Source organism: Propithecus coquereli, unplaced genomic scaffold, assembly GCF_000956105.1.
Source record: "Propithecus coquereli isolate 6110/MARCELLA unplaced genomic scaffold, Pcoq_1.0 Scaffold13, whole genome shotgun sequence".
Classification (NCBI taxonomy): Eukaryota; Metazoa; Chordata; class Mammalia; order Primates; family Indriidae; genus Propithecus; species Propithecus coquereli.
In genome coordinates this window covers 2,760,284-2,786,325 of record NW_012137191.1, presented here as the reverse complement: position 1 = coordinate 2,786,325, position 26,042 = coordinate 2,760,284, and the positions used below count along the sequence as shown (strand labels likewise).

General features: G+C 37.6%; 1 protein-coding gene across 1 annotated transcript in view; it reads left to right on the top strand.

Moving 5' to 3' along the window:
• The window catches only part of ANO6 (anoctamin 6), a 187,239-nt gene that overhangs the window by 101,207 nt on the left and 59,990 nt on the right, over positions 1 to 26,042 (top strand). Inside the window, exons 3-7 of the mRNA XM_012638508.1 lie at positions 6,248 to 6,376; positions 21,899 to 21,964; positions 22,955 to 23,242; positions 23,445 to 23,558; positions 25,568 to 25,683. Of these exons, the coding sequence (XP_012493962.1) occupies positions 6,248 to 6,376; positions 21,899 to 21,964; positions 22,955 to 23,242; positions 23,445 to 23,558; positions 25,568 to 25,683 (713 nt within the window). The remainder of the gene's footprint in view (positions 1 to 6,247; positions 6,377 to 21,898; positions 21,965 to 22,954; positions 23,243 to 23,444; positions 23,559 to 25,567; positions 25,684 to 26,042) is intronic.

Here is a 26,042-nt window from a genome sequence, read left to right as displayed (position 1 = left end):
TTTTATTTTTTATTTTTTTTTGAGACAGAGTCTTAGTCTGTCACCTTGCGGGGGAGTGCAGTGGTGTCATCATAGTTCACTGCAACCTCAAACTCCTGAGCTCAAGAGATCCTCCTGCCTCAGCCTCCCATGTAGCTGGGACTACAGATGTACACCATGATGCCCGGCTAATTTTTCTATTTTTTACTAGAGACAGGGTCAGGCTGGTCTTGAACCCCTGGCCTCAAGCAATCGTCCCGCCTCGGCCTCCCAGAGTACTAGGATTACAGGTGTGAGCCACCTCTCCCGACCAAATCAGTTTTTTTATTTAGACCAGTTCCCGTTGTTACATATATTTCCAGGCCAGTGTTTAGTTTCTCCCTTCTTCCCAGTTGCCCAGTAGAGTGTGCTGCCAAGAGATGGGAAACCCGGATCTCACAGCAGTCGAAAATTGGCACTCTTTACTCTGGCATTGCATTCTAATAGTACCATATCAGAGTTTGACCTACTTATTTCACACAGGCAACTACTGCCAAGTCAGTGGGGTTTTCCTCCGAACAAAGGGCCATGGTCTTCCATCACACACGAGAAGCGTGCGTGCAGACCACATTATGTGGGAACTCACTGCCAGCCTGTGCTGCTGTGCTAGGGAAGTGTGCCTGGAGCCATGTACAGATGTGGTTCTCATTCCAGGCCTCATTCTTCAGAGCTTAACGTCAGTGAGCTCCTGCTGGACTCCCGAAGGCAACCAAATGTGGGCTACAGAGAACAAGTTGCTTTTTGTATACTTTTCAGACATCTGCAATGATGACCAGGTTTTCCTGATTATATTCCACCCTACTCTACTTCCCCTTCACCATTCTGAGAAATATTTTTTCTCCACACACAATTTTCCTCCAGCAACTGCTCTGATTGTCACCAATAATATGGTTCTTACTGAAAGAAAGAGAAATTTAAGGGCCTAAAGGATTCTGTGGCTGAAACGAAAAAGACGGGATTTAGCATTTTTATATTACTTTAAATACTTTTAAAGTTTATGGGTTTAAAATAACTAAAATTGTAAATAAAAGAATTGGATAGTGACATCAGTCTATGACATTGATGTGTCTTTCTTTTCCTGGCCCTTTAGTGCTCTGAATAGGAAAGATCTCAAGACAGGGTCACACTGTTTGTGGTTAGATGCACTGGGATGAAAGTGCATTGAGATGGGTTGCATCCGCAGGTGCAATAACCTGCTAAATGGGAAGAGCTTTGAATACTAGTAATAAATCTTCACATGCTCCCTGGTGGAAAAGAGGAAAGGAATGATAAATATCAGGTTTTTTAGGTGTAGCAAAAAATGTCTTCTCAAAATTATAAAGAAAAGGAGAAAGTTGGTGTGTTGGTGGTAAAATTAGGTGATTTTTGTGCTAATTGTTGAATACAGAGGAAAATTAATCACATTTAATGGTCTTAACATATAATTCCACCAAATGACTGCAAAATGCAACCTGTCCTTCAGTTTTTGATAAAAACATTGAAAGCTTTAAAAGTATTATCAGTTAAAAAGCAATCTGATTCTTAAACAACAATAACAAAATTAACAAGCTAGGTGAGAACACAAACCCAAATCTTTCCTCAGTGTAAATTAAATCATTTCTATCCAAATCCATGGTAATAAGGATTGCTTTAAACTGCATTAGGTCTGTGTTCTGCCATTATTTCTTTGTTTTTAAGCCATAAAGCTTTTAAGCCCTAAATTAAAGGCTCATTTATTTTGTCATTGTTGCTAAGTGGTTTTTTTTTGTGTATTAAAAAATCAACTTTATTGAGATACATCCAAAAAATGCACCCATTTTGAATGTACTTTTTGATGTTTTATAAAAAGTCCATATGCATCTGTGTGGACAACTACCACAATCAAAATTCAGATCATATCCACAACATGAAAAGTTCCCTTATACCCCATCCCATTCAATCTTTCCCCTTTTTCCCCATCTCCCAGATCCAGGCAACCACTGATCTAGTTTCTGTAATGTATATTAAAGTTCTCATTTTCTAGAATATATTCTTTTATGTCTGGCTTCTTTCAGTTAGCATAATATTTTTGAAATGATGCATAGTTCTTTTTACTACCTTATTCCATTGGCTATAACCTCCAATAAGGTGTTGAAGTAGCAAGAAGCTGCCTTGCCTTGTTTATAATATTAGGAGTGAAGAATCTTGTTTTTAATCAGTAAGTGTGATGTTTAATGTAGGTTTTTCATACATGCCTATTTTCAAGATGAGAAACTTATTGTTATCATTTACTGAGTTTATTATAAGTGTGCTATGAATTTTGTCAAGTATTTTTTCAGCATCTTTTGGGATAATGAAATTGATTTTCCTTTTAGTCTACTAATATGATGTTATATTGATTGATTCAAATTTCTAGGAAACTAATAAGCAGTGGATGAGAATTGTATCAACATTTGTGTTATCCGTTTTTCAGAAAAATAATTTTAGCTATTTTAGTATGTGTATTTTACTGTGGATTTAATTTGCTTGTTTCTGGTTTGCTTAAAACATGTTAGCCATTTTTTCTCAGCAGTGTACTGACATTCTTATATATTCCTTTTTGAAGTGACTGTTGAGTCTTTACCATTTTTTTAAAAATTGGATTGTCTTTTTACTGTAGGAGTTAATTATATCTTCTGGCCACCATTCTTCTATTGCAGTGGTCCCCAACCTTTATGGCACCAGGGACTGGTTTTATGGAAGACAGTTTTTCCATGGACAGTGGTGGGAGGAGGCGGAGCTCAGGCCATGATGCAAACAATGGGGGCAGGAGCGGCTGTAAATACAGATGAATCTTCCCTCCCTGCTGCTTAACCTCCTGCTATGCGTGCCCACCCCCTTCCTAGGAAGACAGTTTTTCCATGGATGGGGGTGGGGTGGGGTGCAGTGGAGCAGTCCAGTCCCTAACAGGCTGGAGATCCATCCCCCCCTCCCCCCTCCCACCTGCATGATTTCCATTGAGTTTTACTTCCATCTATGCACATGAGTTCTGATCAGTTAGTTCCAATTTGACAGTGAGTACATGTAGTGTTCGTTTTTCCATTCTTCTGATACTTCACTTAGGAGGATAGTTTCCAGTTCTATCCAGATTGTTGCAAAAGGTATTAATTAATTTTTTTATGGCTTATTAGTACTCCATGGTATATATACACTACATTTTATTAATCCACTCATGAATTGATGTGCACTTGCGTTGATTCCACATCTTGCACAGTTGTGAATTGTGCTACAATAAACATTCGAGTGCAAGAGTCGTTTTGAAAAAATGACTTCTTTTCCTTTGGGTAAATACCCAGTAGTGGGATTGCTGGATCAAATGGTAGGTCTACTTTTAGTTATTTGAGGAATCACCATATTGTTTTGCATAGAGGTTGCACTAGTTTGCAGTCCCACCAACAGTGTGTAAGTGTTCCTTTCTCTCCACATCCACACTAGGATCTATTGTTTTGGGTCTTTTTGATAAATGCCATTCTTGCTGGCGTTAGGTGATATCTCATTGTAGTTTCAACTTGCATTTCTGTGATGATTAGTGATGTTGAGCATTTTTTCATATGTTTATTGGCATTAATATATCTTCTTTTGAAAAGCTTCTATTTGTGTCTTTTGCCCACTTTTTAATGGAATTGTTTGATTTCTTTTCTTGCTGATTTGCTTGAGTTCTTTGTAGATTCTGGTTATTAGCCCTTTATCACATGTACAGCATGGGAATATTTCCTCCCATTCTGTAAGTTGTCTATTTGTTCTGTTGATTGTTTCCCTGGCTGTGCAGAAACTTTCTAATTTAATCAAGTCACATTTATTTTTGTTGTTACTGTGATTGCCTTTGGGGTCTTCTTTATAGATTCTTTGCCTAGGCTGATATTTAGAAGAATTTTTCCAACATTTTCTTCTAGAATTCTTACGATTTCATGTTGTCTTAGATTTCAGTCTGTTATCCATTGTGAATTAATTTTTTGAGTGGTGACAGAGATGGATCCTGTTTCAATCTTCTACATGTGGTTATCCAATTTTCCCAGCACCGTTTATTGAGTAGGGATTCTTTTCCCCAGTGTGTATTGTGGTCTACTTTGTTAAAGATCAGATGGCAGTATGTGGATGGTTTTATATCTGGGTTCTCTGTTCTGTTCCATTGGTGTGCATCTTTATTTTTGTGCTAATAGAATGCTATTTTAGTTACTACAGCCTTGTAGTATAGCTTAAAGTCAGGTAAGGTGATGCCTCCAGATTTGTTCCTTTTGCTTAAAGTTGCTTTGGACTCTTTTCTGGTTCCAAACAAAGATTAGAATTTTTTTTCTAGATCTGAGAAAAATGCTGTTGGTATTTTGATGGAGATTGCATTGCATCTTTAAATCACTTTGGGTAGTATGGACGTCAACAGTGTTGATTCTGCCAATCCATGAGCATAATATGCCTTTCCATTTGTTTACATCATCTGCAATTTCCTTCCTCAGTGATTTGTAGTTCTCTTTTTAGAGATCTTTTACTAGCTTGGTTAAACATATTCTTAGGTATTCTATTTTCTTTGTAGCTATTGTAAAATTTAGTCTTTGATTTGAGTCTCAGCTTGGCTGTTGTTGGTGTCTAGGAATGCTACTGATTTGTGTACATTAATTTTGTAACCTGAGACTTCCCTGAATTTATTTATCAATTCCAGGAGTCTCTTGGCAGAATCTTTGTGGTTCTCTAGATGTAAGGTCATATAATCAGTAAAAAGCAATAGTTTGACCTGCTCTTTCCCCATTTGGATAACCTTAATTTCCTTTTCTTGCCTAATTGCTCTGGCTAGGACTTCTGGTACTATGTTGAATAGAAGAAGTGACAATGGGCGTTCTTGTCTTGTTCCAGTTCTGTGTGGGAATGCTTTCAACTTTTCCCCATTCAGTATGATGTTGGCTATGGGTTTTTCATATATGGTTTTTATAATTTTGAGGTATGATGCATTTGTACCTATTTTGTTAAGAGTTTTTATCATAAAAGGGTGCTGAATTTTGTTGAATGCTTTTTCTGCATTTGTTGAGATGATCATATGATCTTTGTTTTTGCTTCTGGTTATGTGGTAAATCACATTTATGGATTTACGTATGCTGAACCATCCTCGCATCCCTGGGATGAAGCCCACTTGGTCATGGTGGATTATTTTTTGATGTACTGCAGAATTTGGTTTGCTGGGATTTTATTGAGTATTTTTGCATCTATATTCATAAAAGATATTGGTCTATAGTTTTCTTTTTTTGTTGTGTCCTTTCCTGGTTTTGATATCGAGGTGATACTGGCTTCACAGAATGAGTTGGGGAGGATTACTTCCTTCTTGATGTTATAAAATAATTACTGCAGAATGGGTACCAATTCTTCTTTGTAGGTCTGATAAAATTCAGCTGTGAAACTGTCTCATCCAGTACTGTTTTCTGTTGGAAGATTTTTTATTGCTGCTTTAATTTTGTTGCTTGTAATTGGTATGTTCAGGAGTTCTGTTTCTTCCTCATTGAGCCTGGGGAGGTTGTGTGTTTCTAGGAATTTGTCCATTTCCTCAATGTTTTCAAGTATATGTGCATATAGATTTTTATAGTATTCACAGATGATATTTTGTATTTCTGTGGTATCAGGTGTTATGTTGCTGGTTTTTAAAAAGTTTGTTTTACTTGTTTGCTAGGGGTGATGGACATTTGTTTGTAAATTTGGGAACAAACAACAATTAGTGTGGTTTTTGTATATATGGAAATATCTTCTGGCATTTGTTTGTTTAAGGTTATCACATGATACCTTCTATAAAGTGGTGAGGCCCAAAGAGAAGTCATGAAAAATGATCAAAAGGTTAGAAGGTAAGACATAGGAAGGGTGAGATTTTCATCAGTAGTGCTTTGTCTTAGATTTTTCTGCTTGTTAAATAAATTTCAGTTCTGAGGATAGGCAGTTCTGTTTACTGTATTCATTTTCAAACTTGACACCCCTTTGTTGTTTGAAGTGGGAATAATTCTGGGATGATTGTGTTACATACATAATACTGATGTATTCCTATGAATTTATAGAATAATACGGAACTGCTCAATTCAGAGGCTTCCTTTCACCAGGAGATCACAGTGACTGTGACTGTTAGATCAAATAACTAGTAATGGATGTATTTCTCTTATGTGATGAACACATCAATGAACCTATTAAAGCTAGAAAGTAAACACTTATAAATCAGCACTTTTTCAAAAAATTATATAACAGTTTGTTTTTCTAATCCACACAGGAAGAATTTAATGGAAAATCTGACTCCCTCTTTTTTAATGATGGCCAGCGAAGAATTGACTTTGTTCTAGTATATGAAGATGAAAGTAAAAAAGAGCCCAATAAAAAGGGTACAAATGAAAAACACAGGGTAAGTTTTTTATGCTATTTTCCTTTCTTTTTATTCTTTATAATATTATAAAATAAAAAAATGTAATTTTTATGTAAGTAATAAAGTGAAATTCATGCTGAAATATCATATACCAAACATACTTTAATATTTTCTCTGCTCATGTTCCCTCAAGGCGTGTTAACAAAAAATTTTTTTAATTTGAAACAAAAATTTCCTCAGGCTCTTAACCTCAGTTGGTTTCACAGCTGAAAGCAGATTTTCTTTTAAGGAATTGGACTTTCTGTTGTTCAGAAGAGATTTACATTAAAAGCATTCCTGGTTATTTTCAACTAGGTGGGAAAGGAAGCTAATGGCAAATAATGACAACAAGTATAATAACAGCTGGCATTCAATGCGTGCTCGCTCAAGTATTGTACATGCATTTTGCATACATTTTCTCATCTAATTCTTGTAATAGGAAATAGATTCTATAATTATACCATTTTATGGATGACAGAGTTGAGCCTTAGGCTAGATGATTGCCCAGGGTCATGGGCTCTCATCTAGCAAGTAGTGGAGCCATGGTTCAGTCTCTTGGTCTTGAATCTGAACCTGTGCTCTTGACTTCTCATTTTTTCTCTCACCTCCCTTTCTTCCCTTTCATCCATTGCCTATGAAGCTGCTCTTTCCTCCCTTTCCTTTGCTTCAGGCTCTTTTGGGTGACAGGGAAATCTTTATTTAAAGATATTAAAAGAGTAGGGCACAATTATAACAACTGCCTGGAACTTTTTTTTTACCTGTACCCAAACTGCATTAAACTAAAACAGGACAAAAAAATGCATGTGTGTGTCACTTTTACCCACTTTGGAAATCATTCCTCATTCTTCCCGCCCCCCTCCCCCCCCCCAATATATGTGCCAGCAGAAACTCACAACTTTAATTGTGCCTCTCTGGACTGTCTCCCTGAAATACACCAATCTTAAATCTGTTGATTTCTGCCCATTAGTTCAAACCAAGTGATGAAACCTTTTTAAAAATGAAGCGATCAGTACTGTTTTATTTGTTTATGTATTTTTGAGGGGGTTAAGTGTGGAGTTTTATATTTGCATGATGTAACAGAATGAGCCCAGGCTTTGGAACCTGTCCTTCTAATTCTATTCTGCCGCTGTATTGGAGTAATTCTAGTTGTAGCAAATAAGTCCTCAGATTACAATGGCATGACACAATGAAAACATGTTTATTGGTTATTTCAAAGTCAAATGTGGCATCCCTGTTTGGCACATGGTTTGGGGCTGGGCCTCTGTTCCTCACAGTCATTAAGAATCCCAGGCTGACACAGAGGCTCTGCCATGTTCGACAGGTGGGTTCAGGGTCATCCTGAGCACCGTAAACAGTAGATAGGATGAGACAGAGGATGAAGAAAGTGCTCATGCTGCTGCTTTACCACTTCAGCCTGAAATTAACTACATCAGTCATCCTCACATGCTGTTGGTCAGAACTCAGAAGGGTGGAAAGTACAGTTTCTGGCTGGGAAGCCGTTTCTCAGCAGGAACTCCACACTATGGAAGGGGTTCGCAGTACTCTGTGGTGAACAGCTAACTTGTCTTTGCCATAGCTACTACCTGGCTGTGTGACTTATGCAAATTCAATATTGTATTTTTTTTTTTGAAGTGTATTTTTTTAAATGTGACATCTCTGAAATCAGGTTGCATCTTAAAAATGGGGTATCATAATTTCATTGGCTGAGTTTTTTCTTATTTGTACATAAAATATTGCTCTCCCCTATACAATCAATAGCTTCTTAGATTCAAGAAAATGGGATCCCAGTACCTAGTCCATAGAATTATGGTTAAGATTAAGTAAAAAGTATATGTAGATATTACATAAATTTTTAGCACATATAGTAAATGTTAATTCATGCATCTTCCTTTTTAATTTGGGGTTTTCCAAAAACAATCACTAGAGTAAAATAGCTTGGAGTACTTTATCATTTTTTGTGTAGACTAAGATACATTATTTGCAGTCATAGTTACCATCATCAAGTATTCATTAAGTATCCATATGCCAATAAAGCTGGATTGAGTACTATATAAAGTAAGTTAAACAGATCTAATCCATTAACACATAAAGGAAACAGTTCTGGTTTTAGATAAGAGCTTTGCTGCTGTGGTGAAGGGGCCCTAGAGCTGCTTACATTATTAATAATTTCTGCATTTGCTTTAGACAGAAGCATAGGTCCCAGGGTAACTCTCATAAATCAGGAGAAAAAAAATCATCATTAATTTTGGCAGTCTTTGAACTTATGGATTGACATACTTTGACAATGGTTTTTATAAGCTGTGCTCTGGAGTGTTTTCAGTCTGCATTTATACATATTACTTAATTTATATTACACCAAAATCCAAAGCTCAGCCTTGGAATCACATTTTTATTTATTGTAAAAATATTCTTGAATTCCATCATACTTCTTGTCAGGCCTTATTGAGGATCTAGGACAATACCAAGGAAAGGCAATTTCAAAATCCAGTTTTCTTTGAAAGAAAACATTTACGTGTAAATTACATTGACTATTTAAAGCAACCAAGATTGACTTTGCCAGAGTTTATCTAAAGAGTGCTATTAAACCCTTTTTAGGGCTGTAGAAAGATAGAAGTGACAGGGCCACCAACACCAAAAATATAGAAAATTAAAAAGGCTGTATCATCCCTTGAGCAAAAGAGAAAACACTTTTCTAGCCAGATCTCCAAATAGCATGTTACTTTGTCCCCTTATATTAGTGAAAACACTTTAGAAACTTTACACTTTCCTTTAAAAAGTATAAATCACTTACATTTAGGTTGTACATGGAGATGATTATAAGCTGTTCCAACAATAAGTGCTCTTTCAGCCTGTCCTGGGCTTGGCACAGAATCAGTTTGAATGTTTTCTGTTGCAAATAACAGGAAAACCAAACTCAAAATGGCTTAAATGCTAAAAGGAAATTATTTTCTCATTTAAGAAGTAGTCTGGAGATAGAGCCATTTCTGAGTTAGGTAATTTATTAGCTTAATGAGGAGGTCGTTTCATCCTTCTGCCCTGCCATCCTCAGTATGTTGGCTCTCTTAAATTGGCTTCACAGGTTTGAAGATGGCTGCTGCAACTCCAGGTGGCCAAAGGCAGAAGAAATGCCCCTTCTCTTGGCTCTTTCTTAAGAGAGAAGAAAGCTCCTCTAGAAGAGCCCTTAGCTGACTTCCCATCACAATTCATTGTCTATCACAAGTCTATTCCTAAATTAACTACTGGCAAGATGAATGGAATTACCATCATTAGCCTACACTGATCAAGATTGGTCTTTCATCTCTTGAATTACCCAATTCCTGAAAAACAATCAGGGTTTTCTTAGTGGTAAAGAAGAGGAAAATGGCTGTTCAGTAGGCAGCCGGCAGTGTCTGGCAGAGTACATGATTAAGTACATCTAAAGAGTTTGATCCATATTATGAAGAGCAAAGATTTTTTACATAAAACAATTCACATGTATTTCTCCAACTCTTCTCTTGCAGTTTTGTTAGTAATCACTTCTTTCTTCCTGCTTCTTTGTGCTAGAACTGCTAACAGTTGGCAAAATTGATCTTTTGACTTTTATTTTGTCTGATGCTTGCCTCCCTTCAGACATATATGTTCATGACTAAGTAATGGGCATAACGCAGGTGGTGAAGAGGGCAGAGGGGTCTAGATAGCTTACACAGAAACAGTGTAAGCAATCTTGAATATGTTTTATTGATTGATTTATTTGTTGTTTACTTTTTAAAGAATTTTTTTTATCCATTCCTAGAAGATGATAGAAAACTTGTGTTCTTGAAGTTGGTGAAAAGTATATATATGGAAGTATAAATGTGTATTTCATGTCTGACCTGAAGAATTCTTTAGTATGTGGCAGAAGGATCTGGCCAGTGAAGACTGTAGAATAAGGGATTTTAAAAAGATTAATGATCAAACTTAATTTATATAATTATAATATAATTTTATTCAAACTTTCAAATACTGAGAGACAACTAATTGGTTATATAAATTTTAATACTCTTATCCATGGGTTCAGAGGAGTCAGCATGAGACCAGAACTTGTTGGCTTATAATCTAGTTGAGATCTCCAGAAATGTTTAAAAGTTCATCAAACAAATTTGGTTTAGTACATCTCTTCATTTTATTGAGATCTTGTATCCTTTACTGAAGTTTTATAATACAGCTTGAGTGAACATCCCAAATCTAAAAATCTAATACCTGAGATGCTCCAAAATCTGAAACTTTTCGAGCACCAACTTGACTCTCAAAGGAAATGCTCATTGGAACATTTTCGATTTGTAGGTTTGGGATGCTCAACCAGTAAATATAATGCAAATATTCCAATTTCTGAAGAAATCCGATATTTATAAGTTCTATCTAGGAAGCTTGATAAGCTCTTTTTAGTTTTAACGGTTTCCAATGCTGCTTTTAAGTTTTCTCAAATGAAGACCATATTGTCTACAAATGATGACAGTTTTGCTTTTTCTTTACCATCTTTATGCTTCTTGTCTAAGTGCAATGGCCAAGACCTCTTGAGTAAAAAAAAGTAACCCACAGTAGTCACTAGTGTGTTCCTGATTTTAATGAGAATGTTTCTAAAATTTCACCATTAAATATTACACTTGCTATAAATTTTTGGTAGATTTCTTTAAAAAAAGTTAAAGGAGTTACCTTTTAGACCTAAATTGCTAAACATTTTTACAGTAACTGGGTTTTAAACTTTACCAAATGCTTTCTTTTTTTGTATTGAGGTGATCACATGGTTTGATTCCTCATTAAGTCTTATGTACATGAAATATTTGGTTATTTGCAACTAATAAAATGATAACTGACAGTACGGATAACAAAAATCATTCACTGTTGGCTTTAACATGCAATGTATAATTTTTATAGTTATTAGCTTCCTACATATTTATGCTAATACTGCATTAAATAGTTTATTTACAGTCACAAGTTGCCTAATGTCATTTTCGTCAACAGTGGACCACATATTTGACAGTGGTCCCGTAAGATTATAAAGGGAGCTGAAAAATTTCTATTGCCTAGTGATGTTTTAGCCATCTTAACACCATAGCACAATGCATTACTCATGTGTTGGTGGTGATGCTGGTGCTGCCAGTCATGTAAAGATACAGCACATACAGGTATGTATAGCACATAAAACTTGATAATGGTAATAAATGACTACTGGTTTATATATTTATTATACTATTTTTTTTTTTTTTTTTGAGACAGAGTCTCACTGTGTTGCCCCGGCTAGAGTGCCGTGACATCATCCTAGCTCACAGCAACCTCAAACTCCTGGGCTCAAGCGATCCTTCTGCCTCAGCCTCCCGAGTAGCTGGGACTACAGGCATGCGCCACCATGCCCGGCTAATTTTTTCTATATATTTTTAGTTGTCCGATTAATTTCTCTCTATTTTTAGTAGAGACGGGGTCTCGCTCTTGCTCAGGCTGGTTTCGAACTCTTGAGCTCAAACGATCCACCCGCCTTGGCCTCCCAGAGTGCTAAGATTGCAGGTGTGAGCCACCACGCCTGGCCTATACTATATTTTTAATCATTGTTTTAAAGCATATTCCTTCTACCTAATAAAAAATATTCACTATAAAACAGCCTCAGGCAGGTCCTTCAGGAGGTATTCCAGAAGAAGGCATTGTTGTCATAGGCAATGACAGCTCCATGTGTGTTATTGCCCCTGAAGACCTTCCAGTGGGATAAGATGTGGAGGTGGAAGCCAGTAATATTTATGATCCTGACCCTGTGTGGGCCTAAGCTAATGTGTTTATGTCTTAGTTTTTAACAAAAAAGTTTAAAAAATTAAAAATAAAAAACTTAGAGTAAGGACATAAAGAAAGAAAATATTTTTGTAGAGCTATACAACGTGTTTGTGTTTTAAGCTAAGTGTACAATAGTGCACAGTAATGCTTCACATTCACTCACCAATTCTCCCAGGCAGCGTCTAGGCCTGCAGGCTGCATTTATGCTAAGTGCCATATACTGATGTATTTTTATCTTTATATGGTTCTATTACTATACCTTTTCTATGTTTAGATACACAAATACTTAACCATTGTGTTATAATTTTCTATAACATTCAGTACAGTAACATGCTGTACAGGTTTGCAGCCTAGGAGAAATAGGCTATGCCATGTAGCCTAGGTGCATAGTAGCCCGGATCAGTGATCCTCAGCCTTTTTGGCACCAGGGACTGGTTTCATGGAAGACGATTTTTCTACGATGTGTGTATGCGGGGAGGGTGGCGCAGAGCTTGGGCAGTGATGCAAGCAATGGGGAACGGCTGTAAATACAGATGAAGCTTGGCTCCCTCGCCTGCCGCTCACCTCCTGCTGTGCAGTGCCCAGCTCCTAAGTTTCACGGAAGACAATTTTTCCACGGACAGGGTTTGGCCGGGCGGGGTTGTGGGGAGGGGAGGGGAGTGCGGGCACCATGGAGCTCAGGCAGTGATGCTCAGCCCGGTTCCTAACAGGCCAGGCACTGGGACCAGCCATGGCCTGGGAGTTGGGGACTGCAGGGCTAGACCACCTAGGTTTGTGTAAGGATACTCTCTGGTATTTGCACATGACAAAATCACCTGACTACCCATTTCTCTGAATGTATCCCCGTCATTAAGCCAGGCATGACTGGATTTAAGATTTATTATTTGATGCTTATATATGGAGTGTAAGAAAGTCAAACTCATAGAAGTAGATAATAGAATGGTGATTTCCAGGGGTTAGATGTGGGGAGATGTTGATCAAAGGATACAGAATTTCAATTAGATAGGAATAAGTTCAAGAGAACTATTGTACAACATAGTGACTGTAGTTAATAACAATGTATTCTTGAAAATTGCTAGAGAGAAGATTTTGAGTATTCTCACCACAAAAACATAAGTGCGTAAGGTAATGCATTATGTTAATCAGCTGGATTTAGGCTTCCACAATGTATATTTTAAAACAACATCTACATGATAAAAATATATAATTTTTACTTGTCAATTTAAATGAAATAATAGGAAAATGGAAAAGACATATTTGAGGTCACTTACAGATATATGTCAAGAATAAAAGTAATTAATGAGTAAATCAGGGTGAAAGAAATAGAAAGGCCAGAAAAATAAAATGAAGCCATGTGTCAGAGTAATAAAATGATTTATAATAAACCATCATGTCTTGTTCAGAAGTTAGAAATCATCTACAAATTTGCCTTTCAAATTCCTAGTTGCCAAAGAAAATAAGAGAATGTTATCAATAGCATGATTTAAAGTTTCAGTGCAGTAAAAACAAAACTGTTGTTCAAAAGAAAGTGTTCTGACAGGAGGGTCTTCTGGAGAGAAATTTATCCCATAAAGCCTCAGGAAGGGGAAGGAATGATTGCATTAGACTAAGAATTGGTTTACTGTCTCCACATTGAAGAAATAAAGGGATGGCAGAAGGTGGTGGGATTGTGAGGAATCAGAACAGTGTAAAAAGTCCCTTGGGAATGATGTGTTTGCCACAGATAGTCCATGAGTTGGAAACTTAAATCTCACGTTAGGACAGGTTTATAAGAGTTATGGCAACCAGTGTTAGGTGGTTTCACCTTCCCAGAAAACTTTTGGTAAGTGTATTCTGTCTTTTGTTTTAGAGAATGAAATCAGGTCTATCTTCAACTCCTTAATATTTTAGACTAAAGCAGGGAGGTTGTCTTTATATTTTTATCTTTTTCCTTAACGCTCTACTTGCCTACACTAAGATTATAGGTAAAAAGATAAATTAGAACCAGCAGTTTCTAATTTACAGCTACAAAAGGTGTTGCTGGTATAAGCATGTTTGATTTTTGAGTACTCAGCACAAGAGCAATAAATCCAAATCTTGCTGCTTATTTCTAACACAAGAAGTGTCCTTGGCCTCAAACCTTAAAAATAGACAAAGAGGTCAGTGAAGTCCTGAAAAGTAAAAGCTGATTATTCTATTTCATCTTACTGAGGGCCTTAGCAACGTATTCGCAAAGATATGAAGAAGGGAAAACCCTTTCCAGGTCTGGCCTTAGTTTGAATGAAGAGGATGTCATTTGTCCTGGTACCAGCAGTCACCTGTGTCTCACCTTTTTAAACAGTCATCTGTATAACGGTACAGTGTTGGCAAAAATCCACTGTACGAAATTCTCATATTGAACAGGCTCGAAGGGGATAAATGATCACAAAAGAATAGCTGCTTGTGTGCACCTGCACACGCACACACATGTGCACAGGAGACTCGTGTCCTAGAAAACAGTATTTCTTAAACCGTCTGGGAGAGCGGCCCAGGAATCCACATTTTAAATAAACTCCCCAACTTGTTCCTGTAAGCTGATAAGTTTGGAAAGCACTTTACTAAAATATTTACAGTAGTTATCTCATCAGTGAGTTATGGGCGATTTATTTTTTTCTGAAAATTTCTGTTTTCTAAGTTACTCACACTGAATATTTATGTCTTTTGTAATTATACTTAAAAATGTTAATTTAAAAGGTATATTTGGAAGTGAACTTCAGCTAAGTATTCACTTCCATTTTATGTTTGTTATTTAAAATGCTCATCTGTTTTCTGTCCCCTAGTGAACATACATTACCCACTTGAGCAAATTCTTCATCAGATTGGTCCACTAACATTAAATGTTTTATTGCAAACATGTGAATTTAAATTAAGTCCTGATTAAATAATTTATTCTGCTTACCAAACCTTCTGGAACACGTGAAATATAACTAATAAATAGCACTTGCTAGAGTAATTAGTACATTTTTTCACAAATTAAATCCCTTTGACTTGTTCCTCATGCATCTGTATAAGCTTAAAAGAGATTGACAAATTGAAAATACCATGACAGCACCATCAGTCCTTTGCCTAACAAAGCTATAAGAATATTTGAAATCAATCTATTCATGTGTTTCATTAATCCCAACTGATTTGTACTTTATCATCATAGTATATTCAGTAATTTTACTTCTTAGACATTGTAATCTCTGCTTTTTATACTGAAAAGGCTGGGTAACATAAAGAAAATGGTAAATAATTTTGGTGTTTACAGTGAGTATTATTATTGTATAATTCACAAGTAAGTCTTTCACAACAATGACTTTATTAAGCCAAATGAGATGTGTAATGTGTAATCTAAGGTGCTTAGGGACAGAAGGCTTCCACATTAAGCCAGTCTGTCCTTTGTGATTTCTATTGCTTTATTTTTTTATTTCTCTGACAGCTTTATTGTCCTCTCAAAAGAGGTATGAATAAAATCCCAGTTTCTGGAGTATGGTAGGTGCTCTTATCCTTTCTCCCTTCAAACCCCCCTGTATCGTTCTCCCCCAGCAGTAATAGAATCACACACATCTTTTTGTGGTGTATATAGGTTCTCAGTGATTACAGTCACTTTGGTTTTACTAGAATTCTAGTGGGTAAAAAAGAGATCTGGTTGCAATGCAGATAAAATGTGTTGTCCTAGAGATACAGGAATTTACAGCACAATTTAATTTATGACTAGGCTTTTTTTTTTTTTTTATGAGCCAGTGAGTTTAGTTCAATCATTTTGTACTGCCAAATACAGATCATAGACTATAGTCTAGGTTTAGGTTCTTATATGTAAGGTTTCCCAACAGACACATAGAAAATTTTTAGTTAAAAATTGTATGGCCTCAGATATTTATTTATTCAGCAAATATTTATTGAGCAATGTCTGTGTAAGCCAACATGCAATTTGATTATCTTCCATGTTTCACATAGACATCAGCTCTACCCTAATTTTTTAAATGTCAAGAACACTGTTACTTATCCAAGTGTAAATTCTCTGGTGAAGTAAAGATGATGATTTCATGTTAAAGAGACTTAAACAATCTTAAGTAAGCAATCTTTTCCTGATATGTGCCCGTTTGACAAATATAGCACGTATGCTAATTTACATTAGCTATCTGACAAACCAAGAAAACTGATTTGATCAATTTTTAAAATATTCCTCTTTCTTTGTGAATTACCATGCCAAAGAAAAATAACAAGAACTGGCCTTTTAAAGTAATGCCAAGGTGATATATTAACATGTTTAAGCAAATAAAAATGTCTTATCCTTGATTCAACTGTTAAAGTATTTATAGTTGATGGTAAAATAGATGGCATTATAAACCAACTCCAAGGTCTACCAATTATCCTGAGAGAAATCAGGTAAATATCTCAAGAGTTCTTTGTAAAGAACTAGGTAAGAACTAAAATCGTATAAGTCAATACCACCTTTCTAGAGGGCAGTACAGCAATAACTATTAAAGAATTTAGAATTAAATGTACTCTTTGATTTAACAATTTTACTTTTAGGACTTTATCCTGAGGAAATAATAATGGATGCACAAAAATTTTTCATAATAGTGAAAAATTAGAAACCACCCAATATCCAACTATTTGAGATTGGTTAAATAAGCCACTGTACATCTCTCTGAGAGAATATTATCAAGCCCTGAAAAGGAGATGGGAGAGAAGTATTTCTAATGTTTTCTGCATCTGTGATATTCACATGTGCTATACACTCTCATCAGCAGCCTCCCTTATTACATGCAGAAATGGGGCAAAAGAGAAGAGATACAAAGATGTGCTCATATCCTTCACAGAGGATATCCATCAGATACCAAAGAAGGTAGTGCAGGACCAGGACGGCCAAGTGCATGGAAGAGTTAAAAGGAGAGGGTGGGTGACTCGGCAGTAAGGTCAGTTTTCTAGAGTTCCAGTAAAATGGGGTCAGTGGTGTCCCACTGGAGGGATTAAGGAGTTGTTGGGTGTACAGTGTGGAGGCAGAGTAGGGTGGGGTTGCCTATTTTGTCAGATGTTTGGTATTAAAAAGGAGAGGTGAGCCTCTAAGGCCTGTAGGAGAGAGAGGAGTTTTTTTTAAAGGAATAAGGGAAGTTGAGCATGTTGGAAGGCAGAGAAAGAGAGTAATGACAATGGCTAACATATCTGCAGAGCTTATCACATGCCAGGCATCGCGGTGAGTACTTTACACCCATGATCACATTTAATCCTTAAAACAGCCCCAAGATGAAGATATTTCTTCCCCAGGTTTTGAGGTGAAGCCACCAATGCTTATAGAGTTTGTTTGCCTGATGTCACAGGGCTAGTAAATGGCAGTGCCAGGGTTTGAATTTTGACTCTGTGAATCTAACCACTATGACCAGAAGTGAGAGGACAGCCAAAACTGCAAGAGCTAAAGGGGCTATTTGGTAGAGCCCTCTGAGAGGAGAGAGTCTGACAGATGATGGGGAGTTGCAGCCTCAAGTTAGAAATTCCAAAGGAAAGGAACCACATCTGACTTGTACTGTTCTCCGTGATGCATTCATGGATGATGTAGCTGATACAACCAAGACAGGAGTAGTTTGTGTTTGGTATGTTTACTGACGGAACTGCCCTCCTGTGGGACTGGTTCAATCTGGGCTCTCTGAACCTTACCCCTTTGTCATCTAATAATTCAAACTCTGACGTGTCCAGGAATCACTCTGCTCTGGATGTCGCTGTGTTATCTGTTTGGTGCTTGTGCACTTGAGAATTAAACTACATCTGTCCTTCTCCACTGTATTCTGTAATATCCATAAGTGAAAGTTCATGGAAAAATTGGGGGTGGGAGCGGCTCAGTTCAAGTGAGCCTCGTTGCTACTCTGCAGTAATTTGTACTCCACAGTCTATTTCTGCATAACAGGCAGACATCAATCCACCATCCACTCAATTTATTCATTCATCAGACATCTATTGCATGCTTACTCTGTGATAGGCCTGTTCTAAGTGCTGATGATATCAAGATTAACAGATACACATCTCTGGGGGCGGAAGCGGTGATTGGACAACAGGCAGGGCCGTGGAAGGATTTAACATTCTTAAGAATGGGAAATGTTTAAGGTGTTCATATTCTCCCGAAGAGTTGGATAAATAAGCTTGGAGACCAGGCAGTCAGAAGCTGTACCCCAAATCCTGCTGCAGGGCCAGTCTGGGAGAAAAAAGCATGGCTGCCCTGGGGACAGGGCTGCTGCCAGCACCACTGGTACCACTGACCAGCAGGGGTCATCAAAAGCTTCTCCCTCCGGACAAACAAGCACCACTTGTACTCACCATTAAATTGGTACTGATTGATCGACACTTATGTGCATATATGGAAGTAACATTCATTGATTGTTGGGCAGGTGGGAGGGGGAGAGGGGATAGGTAAACTCACACCTAATGGGTGTGGTACTTGCTGTCCATGGGATGGGCACACTTGTAGCTGCGACTTGGGTGGTGCAAAAGCAATTTATGTAAGCAAAGCATTTGTACCCCTATAATACTCTGAAATAAAATAAATAAATATTTTTAAAAATAAAAATAAATTTAAAAAAGAATATATACATATGTTTGTATATGCACTAAAAAACAGTAGAAAAATAGTAAGAAAGTGATTGAAATGATTACTTATTAAAGGCAGAAAGAAACAGAGAGAGAAGGATGGGCCCAACAAATGTCAAACTAGATTTTTTTATTTCGTTTTTATTCTGACCTCTTAAAGTAAAACCTTTGCCGTCTCTGGAACTGGCATTCACTCCCAAGCACCCCAGCATGAGTTCCGTTTGGCTTGGCTTCTTTGCATTGCTAGCTTTCAATTCAGAGTCTGGAGTGGGTGGTCTGGTTGGCAAGGCCTAGCTCACATGCCAATAGCTGAACTTCGCAGGAGTCTGGAAAAAGGAGTATCTGCATTTTTGTCTGCTGTAGTGGATGTGGGCTCTGGTAGCAGCTGAAGTGTTAGGTGGCCATAAAGAATGGTAGATGCCCATTTATTCATGAAACACATGAATAAACAGTGCCAATCATTCCGCATCAGGAGACAGGTCACTGAGTTTCTCTATAATTCCTCTATAGAGGACTATTTTAAATTCTTCTTTGAATCTTCAACACTTTGCTGTTTTCCTGGAAAATGGTGAGCTCTCAGAAAATGTTTGTGGAATGGATTAATAAATGCTCGTTGAGTATATTCTTTCAACAAACATGTATTAGCCTTATACTTTGTGTCAAACACTATGTTGAACACCATTTGCGGGGTCGAAATGCTTTACCTGATAGTAAAGAAAGAAGTAATCAGGAATAAGGACTGGGCTACCATGTAAGAATCAAAATATGAGGATAGAATGTAGAGTGAAGAAATACTGCTCAGATAAGAAGTAGAGTGAATCTGAATCAGCTTCCTAAGTTGAAGTTGGAAATATGGTAGTCAGGGGTAGAAAGCACTGAAAAACTTCCCAGGACAAATTGTAGAGATGGTGGGGTGGGACCAGTTAGAGGGGACAGTCACCTGCTGGGAGCAGAGTGGGCAAGCTGTACCTCAAGCTCTTCCCACTCTTATCTGGCTGGCTGGGGCATTTCTAGGCCATTTGCTTGCTTGCTTTTTAGGGAAGTTATAGCACTTGCTGTTTTTTCTCTGAGTTACTCTAAGTAACTCTCTTAGTTTCTCTAAGTTACTATTGTATGCTCAAATTGTAGCAAACCATTAAATGTACTATATCCGCAAAGCTCTTAGAACCGTGTCTACCATGTTGTAAGTACTATATAACCACTTATTAAAAAATAAAAATAAATATTCTGTTTCTGATGCTTTCAGATATATCAGGGATCCCACTTGGACTCAAATTTAGTAAATACCAGGAATATTCTTTCACCTTTTGAGCTTTGGCCCTTTTCATGCAGCATCATCTACTTCCCAAGTACGATGTGCTTTTCCATGTTCCAGGTTTTACCTGTAGCACAGCCCCTCAGCCCCTCCTCTGTCCCTTCACAGGGCAGGTCATGAGTGCCACCCCCTGGGTAAAGTGACCTGACTGCTGGACCCAGCAGTTCTTCTCTATCTTGTTAACTGCTGAAGTTTTTAAAAAAAATGTTCCATCTGGCCTTTTCAGTTGTCTTCAGAGGAATGGTTGGTCCAGTTTATCTCCTGTCACTGTTGAAAATGGAAATTCTAGTTCATGTGCTTTATGCAGTTTCAATCATATCCTCACAAAACCCTATAAAGAAAACTAGAGAGGTTTTGTTCATTGCACAGATGAAGAAAATGAGGCACAGAGAGTTTACGTTTGCTGTCATGGGTCTTAGAGCTGGTAAGGAATGGAATCAGAATTTGAACTCAGGCAGTCTGGGTTTAGAGCTTGTCTTACTCCATTTTTGTGCTGCTGTAACAGAATGCCATGGACCGAGTTAATTTATAAAGAATAAAAATGTATTGGCTCACAGTTCTAGAAGCTGGGAAGTCTAAGATCAAGGGGGCCAGCATCTGCGGAGGGCCTTCTTACTGCGTCATCCCAGGGCGGAAGGGCAAGAGAGAAGAAAGAGAGAGAGAGAGGGAGGGAGGGAGGGAAGAGAAGAGAAGAGAAGAAAAGAAAAGAAAAGAAAAGAGGAGCAGGGGACTGAACTTTCATTACCTTCCTGGGGCGATGCATTCACTCCGGAGATAAGGAACCTATTCTGTGGTAATGGCCTTAATCTATGAACTGCACCCTCATGGCCTAATCACCTCTCATTAGGTCTCACCTCCCAGCATTGTTGCATTGGGGATTAAGTTTCCAACACATGCTTTTTGGGGGACACATTCAAGCTATAGCAGAGCTTGTGTTCTTAACCTCTGTGTCCATTCATTTTCAGTATTTCATAAAGCAAGATAACTGCTTCATCATCCAAACCATTCCTTTAAAAGGTCAAACAAGTCTCTACCTGTATGTGTTTCCCTTATAACTTGGGGGACAGCTTGACAAAAGCCTAGCCATCTAGAATTTAATACCAGTAAATACAGTATATTCTGTATCTTTTTAAATGGGCATGCAACATGGACAGATATATTATCAAATAATTAGTTCCCTATTTTTGTGGATTTCGATATTCCTAGCTTCATGAACATTTCAGTCTTGCGCAGAGAAAAAAATCCTTTGAATTTTGCCAAAATTGTGTTGTTTTATTGAATTTGGTCAAGGCATGCAGGGATGAAATCAACACATCCAATGAACTAACCATTTGAATATCTGATAAAATTTTTAAAATCTGGAATCTTCAATTGTGGAAAATGGCATCAGTGAATGGGACTCAAAAAGCTCCATTTATGTACTCTTATGAGCCAAAAAGTCCTTGGGATTGTGTCACAGCAGGACACTTTTATGTACCACAAATGGCCAAAACCCCCCTGGGACAGCCAGGGGCCTCGCATAGTGCTGAGGGACTCCAAGTACACTCTGCGGCCAGCACTCGCGCCCCCTCCCCCCTCTCTCCCTCTCTCCCTCTCTCCCTCTCTCCCCACTTCCCCCTCCCTTCTCTCTTCTTCCCCCCTCACCCCACACACACACAACAATACATCCAGGATTCCAAAGGCATGGAACCAGACCTGCTCCATTGCTTTGGTTCCATTTGAAGCACATGTATCTCTTCCTCTATCCAAACTAGTTTGGTTTTGTTATTTTATTCTTAAGAAAAAAAAAGCCTTTTTCTACTTTCGGTAAAATTAAATGTCTAACATATTCCAATTCTTTTTGACAGAGAAAAAGACAAGCATATGAATCTAACCTCATCTGTCATGGCTTGCATCTAGAAGCAACAAGATCGGTAAGTGTGGGTTCCTTTTCCACCCTTGGCTGACCACTGTTCTTGGGAACCTGTGTGGCACTTGGCACACTGTGATGGCATTGGAAATGCGCAGCCTTGGCTATACCTTAGTCAGAGACTATAAGGAGAGTCAACCAAAATCTGTATTGAATAAAATGTATTGTTTTTTTCTGATTGAAGCTGGCAAATCTTTTTTAGTAGCCAAATAATTTTATAATGAATGCATGTATGAATTATGATTGACTTCCTTTAAGAATCTTTTCAAAGCTTTTTTATTATATAAGGAATAGTTTATGATAAAAACTAGAAAATGTAAAAATAGGGAAAATAAAAATCATCTGTATCTCATCCAGTAATAACCTTATATTCCTTCTAAACATTTTTCCCTTTAAATATATATATATTTAAATATATATATATATTTCCCCTGTCAAAGGGGGAATTATCATTTCACAGTTTTATAATTTGTTTTTGTTTAATATATAGTAAGTGTATTTCTATATCAAAAATACAATCCATTGATTATACTAAAAAGTATAATCATTTTTAATGGCTGCATAACATGTTGCACATATATACAATAAACCATTCTAGGCTTAGGAAATTAAAATTTTTTTCATTACTATAGCACTGCAATGAATATTCTAGTGTTTTTATTTTAAGTCACTAATTTGGATGGGGTGATGGTCAAATTAACTAGTTTTTTTTTCTTGATTCAGAATATTTTATGAAAGAACTACGATAATAATTTGAATTACTTTCTTAATAATTTGAACCAAGAAATTATCTTTAAGACAAAAATTTATGATGGTTTGCTAATCTATTTTTATTATATCTCCACTTCTACTGGTGTACTCTGTGTGTGGGGGAGGGTTTCTTTTTTGTTTTTGTTTTTTCTACCTCCAGCAACATAAGAAAAATCTTACGTTTTAAAATTGTGAAAATAGTTGGTTTGGTTTTGTGGTCTGTGTTTTTATTCTTCCAACATAGGTTTTGGATGACAAGCTTGTATTTGTAAAAGTACATGCACCATGGGAGGTGTTATGTGCGTATGCTGAGATAATGCACATCAAATTGCCTCTGAAACCCAACGATCTGAAAACCCGGGGCTCAGCCTTTGGTAGACTCAACTGGTTTACCAAGTTCCTCAGTGTGGACGAAAGTATCATCAAGCCAGAACAAGAGTTTTTCACTGCCCCATTTGAGAAGAACCGGATGAATGATTTTTATGTTGTTGATAGAGATACCTTCTTCAATCCCGCCACCAGAAGCCGCATTGTAAGTCTAAAACAAATTTAGTTGCTCTCTTAGAGTGATTTGGAACCTGCTATTGGATAATTAGTTGTTTGGTTGATTCAGTTTTGTTTTCAAAAGCTGCAAAAAAAAAAATACGCCTGCAGATTCCTGTTATAGTAGTAAAATGATTGAATTGGTTAGTTACACTATATAAATCACACACTCTATTTTGGAATCTTTTTAGGTTTACTTCATCCTCTCTCGGGTCAAGTATCAAGTGATGAACAATGTTAACAAGTTTGGGATTAACAGACTTGTAAACTCTGGAATCTACAAGGCAGCTTTCCCTCTCCATGATGTAAGTTAAATGGCAAAAATGAAATAAACATCTTAATGTACACTCCAGTGTCAACAATAAAGAAAGGCCAACTACCTTGTCCTTAAGTTTCTTCCTCGATAAAATCAAGATAAAATACTGCAAGTCTACAAGCTCATTTAGGGCAAGAACCAGGTTGTTTTGTTCACGAATGGACCTCAGGCATAGAGAAGGTACTCACTTTAAAGGAACGAATTAATGAATGAACAGTGTCACACTCTCCCACAGTTAATGTATAAAGCAGTACAGATTAGCAGTTAATCTGGATTAGCATTTCTGGGACTGAAATGCCTGCTCTGCCACTTTCTAGCTGGATGATTTTGTGAAAATTACCTAGTCTCTCTGTTCCTTAATTTCTTCATCTATAAAATGGGGATAATAATAGTGCCTCCCTCATAGAATTGTTATGAGGATTAATTAAATTAATCCATGTCAAATGTTAATCCCTGGCATATAATAAGTACTATATAAGTGTTAGCTATTTTCACAATCACTGACGAATGTTATTATCAACCAGAAAATATTAGTTCTTTGCAAGCAAAATACATGTTAGACCTTCTCATTTATCATTTTCTGTAACATAGACTTTTTCCCCTCATTTGAAATACTGTTTTCAAACTGCCCTGGAATATTCCAGGGCTTTTTAAAAAACATCTGGTAGGGTTGTTGTCACAGTGGCTGTACCCCAGATTGTTGACATTTTTTTAAGGACTACATTCTGAGACTACAGCAACCCCTCAAATTCAAGAGAACTTCTCTAGCTGATAATATCACTCATGAAATGAAATTTTTAAAATGTGACCACCCCAGACCCTTAATGACTCCATGAATGCAGAACATTATGTCTAAAGCTGTTTAAATAAATTCTGTCATTGAAATAAATACCACCCTTTATTACATTGTTACTTTGTTACATTCACTATCAATTTATCTGAATCTCCAAAACTCTGAACAAGGACTGAGATTGATAATTGCTACTGTGTAGTACATTTATTTGTGGATGAAAACAATATCGAAATATACAATACAGGATAATAAAACTAGGACTCCAAACAGCTATTTGATGCACATGGGTAAGTAGAGAACAGGGAGCTTGGTGGAGAAGCAGATGCTGAGCTCCAGCCTGACAGTCCTTGTATTTCATGTCTGTGCCCAGCAAAATTAGCAATTATAGCATGACATGAACTTTGGGGATACTTGCAGATAGCTACCATGAATATTTATAGTATTCAATTGACATTTGCCTGTGCCCAGGTCTTTTCTATTACAGCCTCTTCTGCGTGCAGTAATCCCAGATCCAGGGTAAAGAATGATCCCATTTGGCATTTGGAAGGGATGTGGGTGGAGGTCAGGGCCCATGCTAAGGTTTGACTGGATGATAATCTGGTTCTAGTACAGGAAGAATGAAAACAGGCAGGAAAAAGGACAGTTGAATTTAAGCAGAGGCAGGAGGTTTTGTTTCTTGAATAAGCTAAGTGTGTAACATGATGTCAAGCTTCTTTGTTTATTTTCTGCATGCTGTCACAGAATAACTGCTGGACTGGGGGCAAAGAAGCCTGGGTTGTAGAATTGACCCTGTTGCTGACCAGCTCAGACCCTGGTTTCCCCATTGTCCAGAGAGGGGGTTGGGCTATGAGGTGTTTCTTCAGCCTGGTGATTTTGGCACTTAGGCGGCCCAATTTTTCATTGTTCAGGACTACCCCACTTATAGGACATTAAGCCTCTCTGGGGCTTCCACCAAGTACCTGCAGTGCCCCCAGGATTGTAACATCCAAACATTCATCCCCACCCACATTCACAAATGACCCCCAAGGGAGGTATTAATAGTTACAACGCTGGTTGAGAATCACTAAAATTAGTTGTTATTTCCATCCCTCTGGCAAGCTTGGGCCCCTTATTCACAATTGACTATCAAGTATTAGTACCACATTTAATAAACAGATTTGTGAAAACATGACTGTGATGCTCACTGGTTTCCTTCTGCTTCGCAGTGCAAATTCGGCCATCGGTCCGAGGATCCCAGCTGCCCTAATGAACGGTACCTTCTGTACAGGGAGTGGGCTCATCCTCGAAGCATATACAAAAAGCAGCCCTTGGATCTTATCAGGTGAGTTGTAGAGAGGATTTCAGTGGGAAGCACTCAGGGGTTGCCCTCAGGGCATCTAAGTGTGACAGTACTCAAGGACTATTGCCACCCAGAGCACTCAGCTTCATTACCCAGAGTTTTCACTGTGGCTTCATTATGTAGGCATGGTTAATTGAATCGTTGCTCGTGTGGCTCAAAGCTCCAGTTGTCTAATCTCATGGTGTTTCTTTCTGGCACGGCCAGCCCCATCTTGAGTCACCTCATCAGCACAGACGATCTAGGGGCCCACCATGCGTCACCTCACTGGCACAATCAGGTGTGGTCCCAGAGGCCCGCCATGAATGGAAAGGCACTCCTGTCTCTCAGGAGATCCCCAGGGT